Source organism: Micropterus dolomieu, linkage group LG06, assembly GCF_021292245.1.
Source record: "Micropterus dolomieu isolate WLL.071019.BEF.003 ecotype Adirondacks linkage group LG06, ASM2129224v1, whole genome shotgun sequence".
Lineage (NCBI taxonomy): Eukaryota > Metazoa > Chordata > Actinopteri > Centrarchiformes > Centrarchidae > Micropterus > Micropterus dolomieu.
The window spans coordinates 28,744,027-28,763,152 of NC_060155.1; the positions used below are offsets into that span (position 1 = coordinate 28,744,027).

The window sequence follows — 19,126 nt, forward strand, 5'->3', positions numbered from 1 at the left end:
AATTCATTCCTGAAACAAATCAACGAGGGTTTCTGCTTTTGCCATTTGCATGCATGAACATGATATTTCCCCATAATTATGATACTGCCGACCATCTCAGAGATTTCCTGCAGGTTTAATAATAAAATATAGTCTGCTTCAAAATGATCTGTTTTCCATCCTGACACCGAGTCAATCTTTTACGTTTTGACAGAATTTTTATAGTAAATTGACGTGAAAATAAAAAATTCCAGACAGATCAGGTCAACCTCAGATCTGAAGAAGGAATGAAAAATTGTCCACAAGTTTCCAGAACTTATATATTCATCAACAGCCCGAGAAATTAAATTCAGTTTATAATAATTAATGAAAAACAAGTTTGCTGTCAGAGAAAAGCTGAGGATCCTCTCATTGGAGACAATAGTTTTGCTTCATTATTTAATTAATCGATTCTCAAAACTGATACTAATGACAATAAAAAGTAAAAACCTTGAAACTAATTTAGCAGGTAGACTTTGAGGTCTCTCCAACAGTCAGTTCTACAGTAGGTTAGCACGGTTAGCAGAATTATCGGGGTCGCCAGGTCATTTTTCTGAATGTAGCTCAACAACAGCAACAAAAATATTTTCCATAATGCAATAATCCTCATGACGCGGCCTGGAAGAACGGAGGCTACTCGCAGTAATGTTACTAGATTTTGTTTGAAGTTCACGTGGTTACTCAGCCTGCCTGCATTTAGAGAGAGAGAGAGCATTGCTCACAGCTTCAGGGCTTGTCAGTGACCACTGAATTGTCCCCAGCGAAATTGTAATCAAAACATTTAAATATAAATGTTGTCCGTCAGTGTATTTGCTACAGAAACGGTTAACAGTGTAAAGTAGCGAGAGAATAACATGACACAGTCGTCGCTCTGTGTCCTCCCTCAGAGATACCCCTCTGTTTGACCTTCTCTCTGCTCCAGGACGCTCTGAAGCTGGAAAACAGGTGAAAACATGAAAGTTTTCTGGGCTGGGCAAAGGCCCCGATGTGTCAAGAGCCTGGAAACGGCCCTGAGCAGAATTAGCCACAACAGGTGAAGTGTCTGTCAGTGTTGTTTCCTCCACAGGTTGTAGTTAAATACTCGTCATCCCTCATTTCTTTGGTTTTACAAAGTTAAAGCACTCAGCTGTTTGATTCAGCCGTTCAGTCTACTTAAATGAAATATGTGGCCAGAGGATGGTTGCAGGTTTGTGAGACACAGCGAGCGGCGGGAAACGTTTCAGGTGTTTCGCTGTGTTCTGTGACCCGATTACTAATGATCAGGAATAAAAATTTATAAAGTAGAATTTATTTAATCTTCCTTCACAAACTTTTAACCAGATTTTTATGTGCTGTAATGTTTGTTTTTTTTACTTAAATTTTTTTCATTGTTTATTTAATTTTTCTATTTATTTTAATAGTTTTTTGTTTATTACTTTCCCTACTTATGGGGCAACCATTACATTAATCTGTGTCAAAAATATAACATAGTCCTGTGGTGATTCCTGTTTGAATTATATATATATATATATATATATAAATGATAAAAGTTTAATGTAGCATCTGGAAGAAACAATCCTGACAGGAATACAGAGCTTTTTTTTTAAAGAACTGTAATTAACTTTAGTTCATTTCAACATGCAGTTTGACTGCTGTTGTTTAGGCTGTTGTTAGCATTAGCAGCACGGCACAGATATATATAAATCATTGGGCATCCTTTGATTCATATGCATCTAATATATGCAAAAATCCCATAAAAAATAGCATTTTGAACTATATGTGAACACATTTTTTTGATGACAGTAATTTATTGTCTTCGCCCAGCAATACTTTGACACATAAACTGAAACCGACACGGTCAGAAAATGGACGACACTGATGTACAAACATGGAAAAGACAAACGGAAAAATCTGTCAGTGACGACAAAATACAAAAACAAGTGAAGGAAGTGATTTTATTGTCAGGGTTGAAAAGTCATCACACATGCAAACAGCGATGTCGAAGCCGTGTATCATCAACATTTTATTAGCAAACCAGAGAGAAGTTAACAAACAAAAAAAAAAGAGAAGTGAATCTGTGTTTCTGTCGTTTATGTACAGGTCCAAATATACTACAATATATACTATTATACAACTGGATTACAATTCATGTCATTAGTACAGCAAAGAAAAACTTCATATCTGTTACAGCAGTGTCATCCGAGCGAACTTTCCTTCCTTTTGATTCGTCCGAGCGAGCGACCGCTTTCCTCTCCGGCTGATGACGATGATGATGATGATTCAGGTGCAGCTAATATGAGCATGCTACGCTAACATTCCCTCTTTATTTAGTTTTTTACCTCAATCAAAGTGCTGATTCTCACATTTGTTCACCTCAACGGCTAAAAATAAAACCTCAAAGAGAGCCGAAAAACAAAAAGACCGCGCTTCACATTTTGAGACTCGTCAAAAAAACCACAAAACAACAACAAAAAAAAGGTCAAAATAAAAGATTTTTAGGGTCAAACAAGTTAAAATTAAAGGAGTTTGAGGTAAAAACAGTAAAACATCAAACAAACTGATCCTCACTGTAAAATAAACTGATTTTAAGGCCTGACGGAACACCACGTCGTTCCTACAGCAACGTGGAGATGGAAAACATTTTGTTGGCAACAAAAATGTAAACTAGCTTTCAGTCTTTAAAGGAACAGTTCAACATTTTGGGAAATACGCCTGTGTGTACTACATATGTTGCTACTGCTCGCAGCTTAGCTTAGCATAAAGTCTGTAGTGCAGCACGGTTTGTTTTAAGGATTAAACAAACGAGATAGAAGGTGCTTTGTTACCTTTATACAAAGCTGGGCTAGCTGTTTCCCCCTGGTTCCAGTCTTTATGCTAAGCTAAGCTAACCCGAGACAACATCTAACCTTCAGCAAGAAGAAGAGCGAGCGTATTTCCCAAAATGTCAAACTGTTTAGCTTCATAGTTCAGGCGCCTGAACACTGAACCTTCTGCTCTTAAATCGAGACCTAAAAGGGATCGTTGTGCACAAAGGATGCTGGGAGAACAGCTGCAGAGGTCTTTATAAGCATCGAATCACAACTTCAGGAGGTATCCTCATCAACCACCCACAGCTGATTTCCGCTCAGCCTCTTCCGCCGTCTCGTTTGGATATTTGGGTTTAATGAATCGTGGATTTAAGCTGCTTTTTCCCTCGAGAATAAAAAAAAAATAAATAAATCAGTGCAAAAACAAAACGCATGCACGCGTTTCTTAACCACGTGCAGAATCAAAAACACTTTTCTGCCTCCCAAGAACTCTCAAAATGTCTCGTTCATTACATCCGAAAAAGTCAAACGCTGACAAAGAGCAAGCTGACCGTCCTCGTAGAAAACATATTTTAAAAACTGAGTGTTTCAAAGTGTTGTTAGTCGTTGGCAGAAACCAAGAATAAAAATAGAGCATGAAAATTGAGTTTAATAAAACCTACACTAAGTGCATTAACGAAGACAAAGACTCTTTTATCCTGCTGCAAACCCCCCCCCCAAAGAATTTGGACACACCCTGTGAGTCACGAGCACCCGAGGGAATGTGCACTACAGGGCTGTCCACATACTTTTGGCCGCACGGTGTATTCTGCTACGTGTCCCTGCGTTAGCTTATTTATGTGACGAGTATAAATGTAAACAATAAAGTCCAAAATGATGAAGAAAAGCTGCTCATGAGCTCAAAGTGAAGCAACGTGTTGGAGCTTTAAACTGTGACGACATGCTTGTAAAGACGTCTGCAGCCGCTCGGCAGCGTGACAACCAAAGAGAAGAGTCTTCATTTTTTATTTCTGTGGATATTTAACGTCCAACCTCTCTGCTCTGTTTTTTGGAAGTTTGGTGAAAATTTCTTTTTGCATAGGAGACTCCTCTCAGCTCCACACCCTGTGTTTAAACTTGAACCTTGTTCATCTTTGGCCGCTTCTTCTTTTTTTTTTATATAGGAGGTTATTAAACATGAAGCCAATGAACCAATGACAGGTAAAGGTACGGTCACATGACACCCTCAGTGCTGCAGATATTCCCCTGTTCACTTCTGCAGAGAAACACGGACACACCAAGTTATTATTCTAGCGGGTTTCACCATCACGTTCACTCTCACACAGTCCAACACTCTGTGATCATTCAGGTGTGCGTGCAGGGCAGTGTTGCTGAGCGGGGGGGGGGGGGGGGGGGGGGGGGGGGGGGGGGGGGGGGGGGGGGGGGGGGGGGGGGGGGGGGGGGGGGGGATGTGGCCGCAGCTTCAGAGCAAAGAAAAAGAAGAAACCTGGTGAAGCTCGTGTCCCACAGAGAAATCACACGTAATCATTAAATCAACCTCCGACCTCCCACTAAAAGTAGAAGAAAAAAGAAATGACGGGTTGTCCTCGACTAAAGAAACCTTAGCATTTTGATATTTGGGCACTGAGTGAGTGAAACGACTGATCCACTCGTGTTCTGGGTTTTCGACGTGAAGCACCTCGTGGATCTGGCTTCTTTAATTCACTCAAACAGAATCAGACACGCCTGCAGTTTTGCACCTTTAAGCTTTGGTTGCTTAGAAAATAATTGTTTTCCTCCAGTTTCTTATAGTTTGTTTCCTGAAAGCTGGAGTTTTCTCTCCCAAATTCTAAAATAAACTCAACAAAAGGCCGAACGTTATTATTATTTTGTTGGCATTCAACATCTCCCAACAGCTCGCTTAGAGCTTTAAACGTGCATCCACGCCCGAGGTCATATTTGTTTTCCCTCGTTAAAATGAGAAGCTGTTTAAATGTACGCACTCTTTTAATTTACAGGAAGAAACCCAGGCGGAGCAGAGGCAGGACCACCTGCAGGCGACGAGTGTTTTCGACAAAAGTTTCTTTAAAGTTTTGCTTGTGTTTGTTATGTGTCACACTCACCTGCACTCAAAGTGAAACTTCCCTCTAAACGTGTGTGAAGTGGGCGACACATGCAGCGTTTTCAGGCACTTGACCGTCAGACAAATGTGTCTTCGTGGTAATAATTATCTGCAGAAATAGTCTTCTGTTCTGCAGATAAACACTCAACCTGTAAGTTTATAGTTCAGATATTGAAAATAACAGAACTAAGTCAACCTACAGCTAGAGCCTGATTAATACTGTCAGTACCAAAACCATGATGATAATAATATATCAGACAGTATTTTATTTTATTTTTTATACATAAAACTATATTATCAAATACTTTTCATAAGGAAATTTAAATTTGGTTGTGGCCACTACTTCCCAGGACTTTTTACAGTCTGCTGGACAAACGCTTTCTAAACAACATCAAATATTCTTAACGGACTTCTTGTCAACTAAACTAACACTTTTTAAATAAAAACAAACCGTTAACACTCTTTTCCTGCAGGTGGCGCAGGCTGGTCTGAAGCTGGGTTCTGGTGCTTCACATCAAATCCCACACCGTGTCGTGGAAAACAAGAACGCTAAATGTAAATCAGGCGGGCGAGCGAACACAGATCCTCGCAGTCCTCAGACAGACAGATGGACGGCGGACGAGCAGGTTTTGGCAACGAAGGCGTCGATGCGAACAGAAGCCGGTGCACTTTTCAGAGCAGCACTTTGAAGGAAGCATGTCTGCAGGACATTACGCTGCCGCGCGTCCAGCAGCTCTCCTCTCGGTGGCAGATTAAGACTCTTCTTCTATCTACAGGAACGCGTCCTACGCGTGAACCCGAGCGCTTGTCACAGCCCCGGATTACGGTGCGAGTCCAGACGTCCGCAGGTGGGAATCGCAGGGATAAGAGATACAATCCTGACGATCCGACTCTGCGATAAATTGCGAGACAGTCGTTTACGATACATCGTCAACCGAAGAGCAAAACGTTTCCTACAAAGGCAAAATGATCTCTCTGAAAAGCAGGAATCAATCATGTGTTGTGTTTATTATTTACTGAGTGGAGTGGACAGCTGAGGTGAGAGAGCGTGTGCCACAGTGCATAGAGTTTCAACACACACGCAGCGGCAGAAGTGGGATGTTACTGTGAGGGCGTCTCAATATATCGCCTCGTGGATTATCGTCCCGGCCCGAGTCTGCAGAGAGGTGAGGAGGACGCTCGGCTCGCTCTTTAGTCATGCGGTAAAGACGACGAAACACGATGAAGACCAAAGCTTTAGCATCCGACCTGAGGCGTTATGGCCCGAAGGTGCCGGCGAGGCGGGGGCGGGGTCGGGGCGGTGCTGGGGCGGGGGGGGGTCAGGAGTGATCAGGAGTGATCCATGGGTTCGAAGGCGTTGCTCTGCTCCGCATCCTGACTCTCCATCTCCTCCAGTTCCTCCGCCTTCCTGTCCGGTTTGCCGGCCGCCGTGGCGCCTGCTGCAGCTGGAGGTTCGTGGTCGACGGTAGACGTCGGTTGGCCCGCGCCCGTCTTCGTCCCGCCTGTCAGCTCCTGGCTGGCCCCGCCCCCTGCTGCGGCGGCACTCTGCTGCTGCTGCTGCTCTCTGAGGTGGCGCTCCATGGAGGCCTGGATGGACGACACCATCTCCTGCAGCTTCCTCCGCTGCTGCTCCATCAGGCTGGGGTCCAGACCACGACCGTCCTTCATGGTGACGAAGCCCGGAGCCATGCGGACCAGCTCCCTGGTGGCGTCCTCGGGGATATCAGACAGGTCTGGGGGGCCTCGGGACACGCTGGCGCTCAGGTCCACGCCGCTGCTGTGCTGGCGCGTGATAGGCCGGTGTTCTGGAGGGGAGGAGCCCCCAGAGCTGCCCAGAGAGTGGCCTTTACCCTGGAAGGCGGTGACGTTCTGCAGCTGCTCCTTCTTACGGACAACGCCGCCGCTGCCCAGCCGCAGCACGCCGTGGGATGGGCTCCCCTCTCTGCTGCCCCTGGTGGCCGCCTCCGAGCGCAGCTGGACCAGAGCCTCCTTCACCAGCTCCTCCACATCAGGGCCGACGGGGAAGTGCCCGGCGGCGTCCACGCAGAGCTCCAGACGCTCCTCTGCCGCGTTATAAACAAACGTCTTCCCCGTCAGATGAGGCAGCGTGCAGTGCTTCCCGTCCATCAGGCCTGACAGGGAGAAGATCAAAGACACAATTCAATCAAAAGTGATCAAGCAAAAACAATGAGGGAGGTTAAGAGAAGCAAACGTAACGATCAGGGCCGGGAGCTTCTGAAGCGTCGTCTGTCCATCGTTCCATTAGACCTAAATGTGAAAAGTCGGTCTGAACTAAGAGACCTTAAAAGTTACAGACATTAGAATATGAAATAAACTAAATCTTGACTGAAGAAAAATCACCCGAGCACCACAGAACATGAACAGAGCTGCAACGATAACTATATTGATTAAATTTTTTAAGCAAAGATGTTAAACATCGCTGCTTTCATCTTCTTTAATGTGAGGAACTGCTGTTTTTCTTTGCCATGTATGATAGTAAATAAAGAGTCTTTAGGTTTTGGAGATTTGAAGACCTTGAAAAATTAGATTTCTTTGAGCATTTTTCACAATTTCTTGACATTTTATAGACTAAACAATTTATCCATTAATAGTGAAAAAAAGTCAGCAGATTAGTCGACGGAATGAAAATAATCGTTGTAGGTTTGAATATAGTGCTTATACTCGCACATTTCCACTCCTAAAACAATACTCAGGCACTCAGTTTGGGACTTTTGTTACACTGAGGCAGTTTCTGTGTGAGTCCATGCTGGCCTCAGAGATCCCTTCTTGTAAAAATGAAAGAGCGGGAAGCGGCCAGCAGATGGCGTCTTTCTGACTCTACCAAAAACTTTGCAAGAGTCACTGCGGAGGACTCATTCCAGTCTGTGTTCAGACATTACCAAAACCACAAGGGAACTCATGAATCCAGTTAGACAGGTAACTGAAAACAGTCACATGCACTGCAGTAACCCGGGCTCTGTTCTCCACATTATAATTTTTCATAGAAACAAGTCCTTCAGTCCAAACCAGCGCAAGTGCAGCTTGTTGACACTCGGCTGGATCACGACCGAGATGTTTGCTCAACAATGAAACAGAGTTGATGTAATTAGGAATTTAGAAGAGAGCGTGCAGGTTACTGACAGATCTCTATGATCCGCTTGAGGAGTTTTCACAGCTACACTTTTATAATGAAGAGCTACCTGCAGGATAAACCGAACAACAACAACAACACCTCTAATCTGTCCTGGAAAATCCTCTCCCAGCTTTCACAGCTGTTTTGCTTGGGATTTATTGTTTTGTATTTTACCGTGCTCTTGAAATGGATCGTAGAGTTTCACTGGTATTGTGTTGACCACTAAATCACTGAAACGTCTCTTGCACCATCAGAACTGCATCACCCATCATGCACCTGCATGACTCACTGGTCATATCTCAAAGTTTAACAGTGATCAAAGTGTGGACACACTGTGTGAACTATGAGATTTATAAAATGATATAAAATGAGATTTATGTCCATGTCATCGTCACAGTAATCATGGTTTCAACTCTCTACTCATGTTGCCCTTTTTTTCAAAATAAGAGTTATTGTACGCATTGTTATTCATGATAACCTCATCCAGGATTAACAAAGAACCAAATTATCTGGATGAGAAGAAACCGGATTATTCTAACAGGGTCCTGGTTACAGCAGAAACGTGTTTATATGCGGCAGGTCGGTAACCGCCATTTTAGAAACCAGGTGATTACTGCAAACAAACGTACCCATGTCTTTCTTGACGATGTTGTAGAAGACGCCGCCCTGCTGGAATAAGTGCGGCAGCTTCTTTGCGTACGACCAAACGTCCTCGCCTGGAACAGACAAGAGAGAAAGCGTCAACACAAAATGATGCGAGGAACCAGCTGAAACTGGAAAAACCCAAATGTTCCGACCTTAGATAAAACCAGAGGTGACAGCTGAGTTTTAAAGCATTGAATGTCTCCCAGGCGGACGTGTTTAAAACAAACCTCCGACAGCGCGAAACCACTGATTTGGAAGTAAAACAGAAAGTGAGCACATGTGAACGCACACGCAGCCACCGTGAGTAAACCTCCCAAACTGAAGGTCGCAACCCCTCAGTGGGTCACAAGATCCATCAGAAGGGTCACAAGACGGGAAACAACACAAGTTTCTTTTTATCTCACTTCTCTCTAATCTTTGCTTTGTTGAAAACTTTAGACTATTCAGCCCTGCAATAACAAAAAAGTCAAATAATTCTTTGAACTGCTTAAATTAATCACACCTGACAGAAACACACGCAACCTGTGATGACACAGAAATAGCTTTTTTAAAAAGGGGTTAAAAGCCAAAAAGGTTTTAGACCAGTTTAACTCTAATCCAATGATTTGGAAGGGAAAAGGTAAATATTAAGTGGGGTTGCAACTAAATCGAAGCGTTAATTAAATGATTAATTCATCGACAGCTGTTCTCTTTCCAGCTTCTGCAGTGTGAACGTTTTCTCCTTTTGTTCCGTTATATAATCTGCATATTTTAAATAATGAACATTGCAGCTGAAGAGTCCAAGCCAAGGTTTTTATATTCAGTTAACCATCATACAAAGACAAACAGCTGATTTCTCACAATTCAGCAACAAAGGTTTGGTATTTTTGCCTGAAAATTTACTTAAATACTGAATTTAATGTTTGAATAGTTTCTGACGAACAACCGTGCTGATATTTTATTGTTTTGATCCAAATTACTGCCAGGGACAATTTTGGCACGTCTACTAATGCTGAATGATTTTGACAAAATATCTTTTGATCTTCTGATACGACTTTAGAGGGAATAAATATTTTTCCATTAAAATTCTTTTTTTCATTAAAAGACATGTTTTTAATGAATAATGTTGGTGACAGTTTCCCAGAGTCAAAGGTGACGTCTTCAGATTTGTTTTGATTCTCAGTTTACTTTCATTCAACTCAGCAGCAAATTTAGCAAATTGGAAAATAAATTTAAAGGATGAATTAACGTTTAAAATCTTTTGGCAATTGATTTTCTGTTGATCAACACGTCGTTTCAGCTCTAAACGAAAACAGCCGTTCGTTCACTTGGTACTTTATATTTACCTTCCAAGTAATTTGGTCTGGAGTTAAACTTGTCTTTTCTAAAACCGTCTGACTTCCTCTGATACTACACGCTGTTGTTAATGTGAGTCTACTGGCGTCACCACGTCAAAAATAAGACCCCGCGGTCAAGGGTGGGTATTTCATGTCACTGCTGGTGGAGAGACTTTTAGAAATAAAGTCTCTGAAGGTCTGAAAAAGGTCGGCAGCGGACCAAACCACTGAGGCAAAATACAATACAATAATAATGCAATACAATTACATTTAATTGTTTTGACAATTATTGCTGGGGACAATTCAGCGTCCGCTGGGTATTTGTAGAGACATGTCCCTGCTGTAAGAAAGCTGTGATGGTAAAATCATTACAACTCGCTTGTGTGAAAGCTCTGCAAAGCTACAAAGCTCACGGATTAGTCTCCAACAGAAAACGGTGCCTCGTTTGTATCTCGGCCTTTTCTTCCGTTACTCATCGACGCCACTGCGTAACGCGCTAAATTTGCATAACGCCTGTGACGGCTACAGCGGTGTTTCCAGCTGAGCAGGAAGCCTTACATTAAAGCAAACCTATTCTAGTAGGAGCCCTAAATAAAAAGTGTGAACCTGAAAATGAACATAAATACGGCCTCATTAAAACGTCTTTGTGATTTATTTATTTTTTTTACTCTGCATTTTCACTCATTCACGTGTTTTGTATCTCTCACGTCGTACGTTTGCAAAATAAAACATCCATCTTCTGTCCAAACGTATCAAGCAGCAAAGATTTCCTGCTCGAGAAGCGCGAGGCAGATCAGATATTGGCGTCTGAACATCTCTACGGACACGGAGCAGTGAAGACTCTCGCTGTCTGCTGAGCGGAGGATTATTGAACATGAGCTCTAACAGGAAGTGCAGCGTCAGGCCTGCAGAGCGCTCAGACTGCAGATGAAACCTTCCTGAATATCGACAGACGCTGACTGTTGGCCGGCCGAATCTGTTTATCTGAACGCAGCCGCGACCTTTGACCCTGTTGGCAGGTGAGACGGGGAGGGGTCGAGAGGCCCGAGTCAGCACTTTGAGAGCGCACACACACACAGAGACTTTCTGGTAGCGTTCAGGGCAGCTGATCAGAAACAGACGCTCTGATGGGCATCACCTGCCGCTCAGCCGATGCCTGCAGTTTGTTATTCACCTGCCTGCTGTGACCAATCACAAAGCAGCGCGTATGTGCGCTGTGCACCTGGACACGAGCATGTGAGCAGAGTGGAACAAGTGTCCTCTCAGCCTCTCTGCTGCTCAGACAGAGAAATAACCGGATCAGATTAGAGGCAGCGCAAACACGTTCAACATTAAACCGATGTGGATTCACTCCAGATGTTGCAAACTGAAATGAAGACACATCTGGTCCAGTTAACTTGCAAAAAGTCTGTTTTTAAAACACTTGAAACAGGTTTCACACACACTATAATCCTCCTGGTCATGTTGGCCATTTAAAGAAGCCTTCATAATCTTCCCAAATCAAAAGGTACTAAATCTACAGTCCTCGTTTTGTGTTTCTTAATCTGAAGTTTACACGACGAGTTGGACAATTAGACTCACATGAGCAAGTGATCGACAGACAGTTTTAGAAAAGACAAATTTAAGTCCAGACTCTCAGTGAGAAGAAAAAAAATGGAAGGGAAATATTAAGTAGTAAATAACGTAACGGTTATTTTCATTTCGAGCTGAAACGATGTGCTGATTAAATGATCAGTCGATCAACAGAACGTTAATATAAACATCATTTTCATTTATGTGTTTATTTGACAGGAACAGCCAAGACTTTGTTGCTGAATAGTTTTTCTTTGTCCTGTATGAAAATATTAGAGTGTTTTTAGTGAAAAAGTCCCTTTTTGTGTGCAGTGTTTACTTGTTGATCTGCTGCAGGAACACAGAGGTTGAATTTAATTTGACCAAAACTTTGGAAAATACCCGTTTCATTTAATCAGACAGCTGATGCCGCACATTAACTTCAGATAAACTTCTGAATATCCACTTTAAGCACAGAGAGAGAACATTAGGAAGGGATCTCTCAACGGCCAGGAAGCAAAAACCTGTTTCAGTGTCAATATGAGCACCTGATTATTGTTTTAGGACGGACTTAAATAAATGAACCGACTCTGCGAACTACTGCTTCAAAACGTGACCACTGAGCCGACTGTCTCAACTAAAACTAATGTCTAAAAGCTCCAGCAAACTATTTTCTGTTAATACAGACCAGGTATTGATTTAATTCATCAACTATCAAATCAATTGCCAGCTGTTTTTAAAATCAATGTAATAGGTCTGAGTAATGTTTTAAATCAGATTCCAGCTTCTTACATGTGAATATTTTCTGGTTTCTTTCAGCTTTGGGTCGACGCTGATGGACATTTTACAGGCAAACAACTAATCCATTGATCTGGAAATTAATCAACAATTAAAATACGTTAAAGCTTTTTTTTAGAAGCTTCAGCCTGTAATTTGCAGCCACTTTACCACTCAGATATAAAACACATTTTCTTCTCATGTTGCTGAAAAACATCAGAACATGAGACTGATGCTTTTACTGATCAATTTAGCTTCTAGTCTATAAAATGTAAAAAAAAGACACAGCTATAGAGAGCTTTGAGGTATCAAAAGTTAAATTTGGTTCTAATTTAAATGCTTGTTTCGGTCAAAGAGTCACTGTGGAGGTTTGAACTAACTTTAGTCCGAGTCGGAAAACCACAATATTGAGTCAATGTTACATCTCAGTCAAACTTAGATATGACATAAACTTCTATTCTGAGATCTGAAACGTGAATCTGATCTGCTGCTCAAACACTAAACACAAACATTTATATATTTTAAAAAGCCAATGTGAAAATGCTTTCAGCTTTTAAGTGTCACATCACCTGACTGGATCCTCGGACTGTTTCCTCTAAATGTTTCACTGATAAGTTAAAAGAGAATCGATAAAATGATAAAGAAAGGAACCGTTAGCCCGACTTGCCAAACAGCACCTGGATAACGGGACTCTGTTTGTCTTGAAATCTGCTCTCAGGTCTGAACTCAGTTCCTCGGGGGAGGCGGCCTACATGTCACTTACCCATCAAGGTTGCTAGGAGACAGAGGGAGGACATCTCAAGGTCAATGTTGTCCTGGAGTTCCCGGTTGCTCATCCTGCCGGACGTCACGGCGTCCTCGCTCTTCACCGAGTGCAGGGCGGAGTGCGAGCTGGAGGCTCGGGGTATGGAGGCCGCGGGGCTCTTCTCCTCGGGGCCCCTCAGTATCTCCACCGTCACCCTGTCGCCGTGCTGCAGCGCCACCGGCTCGTTCTCCTCGCCGTCCTTCGGCGGGACCAGCTCTTTGGGCGGGAAGCCGTAGCGGATGCACTGCTGCGGCGGCGGCACGCCGAACTGGTTGGCGATGCTCCTCTGCAGCTCTGAGAAGGTGGTCTGGGCCTGCAGGGTCAGCATGGCCTGCCTGCCGTCACTGGTGGTCACGCGGATCTTCTTCTCCTTGTTGGACGAGGAGGGGGAGGAGGAGGATTTGGTGGGCGTGACCGGCGCCGAAGAGGACGAGGTTTCCGGGGACCCACCGGGGGAAGACGTCCTGCCGTGGCCCTTCTGCTGCTCCTGCTTCAGCTTGTCAGTCCGTCTCTTCTGGGTGACGAGGGCCTGCTCGCTGATGCTCTGCTGGATGCTGCGCTCCGCTCGGCTCATCGTCAGCTCCTCTTTGTGGAGCGTCTTCGCTTTCTGACCAGTCAGGATGATCTTAGTGGGCGGCTGCGCGTCCGCCACCTGCTGAGTCTCCGCGGTGTCGGTGAGACGCTGGACATGAGCCCCGTCGATGGACACCGGGTTGTATTCGTCCGGGTTCTTCTTGGCGGTGTGATGCAGGATGGTGTTGACTACTTTCTGCACCAGGATCTCGCTGCCAAACTCCCCCGGGAAGTGCTTGGTGACCAGCTTCATCGCCACGTCATACACGTTGCTGTTTAAAGTCGGGTCCGTCTCATACTGGAACCAGTATACTGTCTCTCTCACCACCCGACCCCCCCACTCCAGCGTGATGGGGAAGGCCTCCGGGAGGTTGTCATACTCCTTCCCATCCCAGAAATGCTTGAAGCCACACCCACATTTCCCTCCCTGGGACTGGGTGTTGGTTCTGTCCCCGTCCAGGTACACCACGGACCCGTTGCCGTGGACGTGGCGCACCGACGTGCCATGACACCAGTTGCAGGTGTTGAGGGAGCTCAGTTTATAATCTGGTGTGAGGACGTCCCTCTGGGGGTCATAAGAGCAGACCACGTTGTTGAGGGGGAAGCTGTAGTTCTTGTCCTGCCGCAGCTGGCCGTGAGTGGACTTGGCCAAGTTGTAGAGCTTCCCACCAGGAACCAGCCACTCCGGCGGGACGTGGAGCTCAGAGAGGGCGCCGCAGATGAGGCAGCGGTGCAGCCGGTTCTCCATCACCGACTTCTTAGCCGCCTCCGTCACCTCCTCAGGCTGGATGCCGATCACGCCGGTCCGTCTGTAGACATACTGGTGCACGTCAGCCACCAGCGACGGGTGGATGCTGTGCTTTTCCATGAACACCTCCTCCATGGCGTTCACCAGCCGCATCAGGTATTTATCCTGCAAGCTGCGGTCGCCGCCGATCACGCAGCTCCCGTCTTGTTCCAGCTTGATGTACTTCCTGATGAGCTCCTGAGGAACGCCCCACGCCTTCGGCAGCAGGCGGGCCGGCAGCTTGGGCAGCACAGTGTTCTTGATTCCCACCAGGGGGATGTAGTGGTTCCGGCCGGAGCTGCTCCAGGCGATGCAGATGGGTTTGTTGAGCTTCCCGTCTTTCCCGCTGCACTGCTCCTCGGGCACCAGCCCCGGCAGGAAGGTGGCCGAATAATCGCCAGAGCTCCTCATCCCACTCAGGGAGTCCAGCAGGATTATGGGCCGGTGCAGAACGTTGGCTAAGCCGAATATATGGATGTTGCGTAGTCCGAGCGGCACGCCTTCGGGCGGGATGAAGAGGGGGTCGCACTCATTGATGATGTCCTCCCACTCTGCAGCATCGATAAAATCCTGAAAGAGAGCCTTATAGCGGTCCAGGTTCTGCTTAAAGTTCTGTTTCAGGTTTTCTCTCAGGGCGTGCCAGAACAGTTCTCTGCCCACCAGCGCCCTGGACACAGCGTGGACCAGGCAGTGCCCGTCTCCATCTACGTGGACCGGGATGAGGCACTCCCTGTTGCCGTTGGCTTTCTTGATCTCCTCCAGGGTGTCGTGGAGGTATATGAGGCTCCCTGACCTGTCCTTGCCGTAGCCCATTGTGGAAACATGGTCCAGCTCGATGAGAAAAGCCCTGTCCCCCAGGAGCGAGCAGTCAAACATCTCCCCTTGGTTCATGTCCCTCAGCAGCTTGGCTTTGCCGGTTTGTTTATCCATCCCGTACCTGGTGAGCACCGGGGACAGGAGCTTGCAGTGGTAATTAGAGAGCCCCATTACTTTCACCAGCTCCGTGCCTTTCTTCGGGGCCCCGGTGACGCCGAGCAGGGCGTTTCTGAGCAGATTGTGGAGCACAACATCTGGATCAGTCACTTCCTCGACATTTAACAGGTTCTTCTGTTCGTGGCGCTGACCACACTCTGTGCACTCGATGCTAACGGAGCCGTAAGCGGGGAAGAACAGCCTCGCCTGACATTTCGGGTCTGGGCAGGTACCAGACAAAATACGCTTGTCTTTTTTCTTCGAGCTCTGCAGCAGCGACATTTCCGGTGCAAAAAAAGCTGAAACTGTCTGTCAGCTTCACAAAACCATGTTAGTCTCACTCCGGCGAGGCTGTCAGGCGAGCTTAGACTCTGCTAACGCTTGATATTTGCCCGAATAACACAAGAACAACACGGAAGCGGCTGCTTTTTCTCTTTAGCAACTGACCGTTGCTAAACGTAACTACGTCATGACGTCTTCTTGTGGGACTTGTAGTTGTGCTGAGTGATTAATTTTAAATATTTACGCGAGAGAAAAACAACGACTACGTTTTTACATTCCCTTGTGTCGGAAACAAACGAAAATGAGAGTTGCTGTATTTATTTTAACACGATTTTTTAATTAAGTGATTAAAATTAGCAACGGTAAAGTTAAATGGACTATATTGACCAGAATGCAACACGCCGCAGTGACGTTTTGTTGTGTCAGGAAGTGTATAAGGCAGAAGAATTGGACAGGATGGATGGGTTGTTTCCCAAATTCCCCAAAAAATTATTAAAATCCTTTTTTTTTTTTTTTTGGCTGCATGTGCTTTTACAGATTAGTGGTGTATTGTGGTTTGTATGACAGCAGCAGCTAACTGGCCAGCTTAGCTAACGTTACTAGCCTGCTGGATAGCTGTTAGCAGAGTGTTGCTAATAACCTCGGCTAATAACACGGGATGTGTTAGCAGCGCTGTTAGCAGGCTAACGGATCTGTACAGCTTCGGCCCTGGTTAAAACAATGGCTGTAAAACAAACCGAACTAACAGGGGAGCCGGCGGCTGCTGTAAGCACAGCGTGTTCGGTCTTTGGACGGATGGAGTTACGATGTTCTTGTCTGGACCTGGAACTTGGAGAGAAAAGATGCGCCCACCAAACTCCATTCATAAATATGTCAGTTGAATACTTTACCTAACATTACTGGCCAATACAGCCAACTCAAATAACTGTATTAAATAAATAGATTTTGAGTGACTTTTAATCAAAACGGCATGTATGATGATGTATTTTGCGTTTAATTCAATCAAATATTGGGGGAAATCTGATTCACGCAGCTCACGTCCATCTGGTGTGATTCTGTAGCAGATGATTGGATTAAAGAGTTCAATACTAAATACTATTAGGGTTTTTGGAATCTACAGCCAAATGAAAACTCTGTGACTGTTGGCGATTCAGAAAATGAGTTTCAGCTCATTCTACATGTAAAGATGTTGACTGTTGAGCCATGTAGTCTCAAAATGACTGATTTTTGAATGGACTCTGGTCTGTGAATATGCATCAAACTTCACTAGCTATCTGCATGGGTCTGCTAAGTGATGTAGTTTATGTCCGTGCTTCTCAAACTTTTTCACATCAGGGACCCCTAAACTAACACAAATTACCCCACAGACCCCCATTTGATAAGATTTTGTCCCAGGGTATCTGATAGGATTTTTATTTTTTAGATGTTTTATTAAAGAAAGTGTATGAAACCCATGAACAAAATAGACAGACATTCTGTCACTGTGCTAATTATAACGAAAATAAAGTATTCCCTTTTTTGCTGGAGACCCCCTGGAACTCCCTCACTGGCCCCTGGGGGTACCTGGACCCCACTTTGAGAACCCTGGTTTATGTTAAACGTGGTGAAGTGGCCAAAATAACAACTGCTGTGGCTTTTATTCATTTATGTAGGCAAATTACAACACGTTACAGATCTGTATTTCAGTGTAGTGATATTGGTAAGAGTGTAATCTATTGTAGTATAGTACTTCTAGCCTTTTAGAAGTATTATTTTTATTTACCTGGCTATTGCTGCAGGTTGTGATTTGGTAGCAATAGCAGGCACTCTGTTTTGAGCCGATGACCTATTGTAGGGGTAGTATTTGAAGTATACTAGCAGGAACAACAGTATATGTTGTGGTAGTATTTATCAATTCAACTGTAGCCTATATATACGCACAGCAATTTAGACACAACAACACAAATTAAATTATCATTTTACAATGCAGCGTTGTCTAACAAGAAAGCAGGCTAAATGATGAACTGAAGAGAAGGAAATAAGGAGGAAATTTGTCACATGATAAAACCTCTATGATTACGTATCAGTCTGAGCTTTTATAAGTGGTGGTTTGATTTTATTTTTTATTATCTGACAGTGACTCAATAAAAATGTCATCCACAGTGACAAAATACATTCACCAGAACTGCTGAAGATAAAACAAGAAACTTAAAACCGTATTTCCATCGTGGTCCTCATTGTAGTCTGATAAGGATGGCAAGGCAAACTAAAATAAATAAAAAAAACCTAACACATCCTGTTAAAATTATCCAAAAATAAAAACAAATACATACATAAACCAGATATATGCACATACACCTGGGGTCCCCTCAGAAGGAGCCACACATTATTATGTTATTAAAGATACTCCAAAAAACTTCCTGTAATTAGTATTAAACAACCATCTAGACTAGATGTCAACGTGTATTTATTTTGCCAGTAAAATAAGAGGTTAAGAGCATCATCATCTGGACTCCTCTGCACTTCCTCTGATTCACCACAGGGTGGAGGTGTTTCTCTGTGATGGGTCAGAACCAGCAAACAGAAATCAGCCACATGATGTAGTTTGAAATCCATCACACAGCTGTGGTGCAGGAGCTTATTTTATTGATGTGACGCCTTTCTAACACCTTAAAGAGGAATATGTGGTCATTATTCATGTGATCAAAGTTATTAACAAACATCACTTATTAATTTTAAATGTATCGTGACAGAACAGACGGACATTTGTCTGGTTTGGTTCGACAGTGTTAAAAATGAAAAACATTTTCAAAAAGTGTTTAAGCAAATAAGCTGCTGCATAAAATTACTTCATAAGACTTCTTTGTAATTTTCTTTTCACTGGTTTTACAAAAAGGAAAAAAACATACGTACATATCAGGTCAATAAAGTGCAAAACATACCTCAGGAAAACAACAACAAAAGAGCACAGCAAGCTGCATCGAGGCAGAAAAAGAAACAAGAACAAGGGGATATAACAGAAACTGAGCGCTAACTTCATAATACTTTTTATTAATTTGACCAAAGCAGTGACGTATCAAAGAGAGTTCAAAGAAAACTTCAGTTCAAGCATTCAGATCGTAGCAAAACTAAATTATTCAGATTGTACACTCGCTTTAAACTGCTTTAAAATATGTAATTATATCAGAAACATTTGATAAAGAAATCAGATTGTAATAAAAGTAGTTTAACTGTGCACAAAATCCTGATTATCAGTAACAGGCGTTTTTCCTACAGAAGACATTTTGACATGTCACAGGTGTACATAAAATAAATCAAATAGGGCTGAATTCCATTTAGCTGCTTCAGTTTCAGGGTCCTGGTGTTGTTCTTGTCGGCTCACTGTCACACCAACATTGCTC

At 44.0% G+C, this 19,126-nt stretch overlaps 1 protein-coding gene across 1 annotated transcript; it reads right to left on the reverse strand.

Moving 5' to 3' along the window:
* Positions 1-5,894: 5,894 nt before the first annotated feature.
* On the reverse strand, positions 5,895-15,916 carry vcpip1 (valosin containing protein (p97)/p47 complex interacting protein 1). Its single transcript, XM_046052989.1, has 3 exons — positions 13,091-15,916; positions 8,668-8,754; positions 5,895-7,037 (listed from the first exon to the last, which is right to left on the reverse strand). Exons 1-3 carry the CDS (start codon positions 15,744-15,746, stop codon positions 6,235-6,237), a joined length of 3,546 nt encoding a protein of 1,181 aa, XP_045908945.1. The 5' UTR covers positions 15,747-15,916; the 3' UTR covers positions 5,895-6,234.
* Positions 15,917-19,126: the final 3,210 nt, after the last annotated feature.

Excerpts from the sequence above, each read along its gene's own strand:
- vcpip1 (XM_046052989.1), bottom strand. The coding sequence starts at position 15,746 with ATGTCGCTGCTGCAGAGCTCGAAGAAAAAAGACAAGCGTATTTTGTCT. Across the intron at positions 8,755-13,090 it reads TCTCCTAGCAACCTTGATGG|GCGAGGACGTTTGGTCGTAC; the intron begins GTAAGTGACATG and ends TGTCTGTTCCAG. Across the intron at positions 7,038-8,667 it reads CATCGTCAAGAAAGACATGG|GCCTGATGGACGGGAAGCAC; the intron begins GTACGTTTGTTT and ends TCTCCCTGTCAG.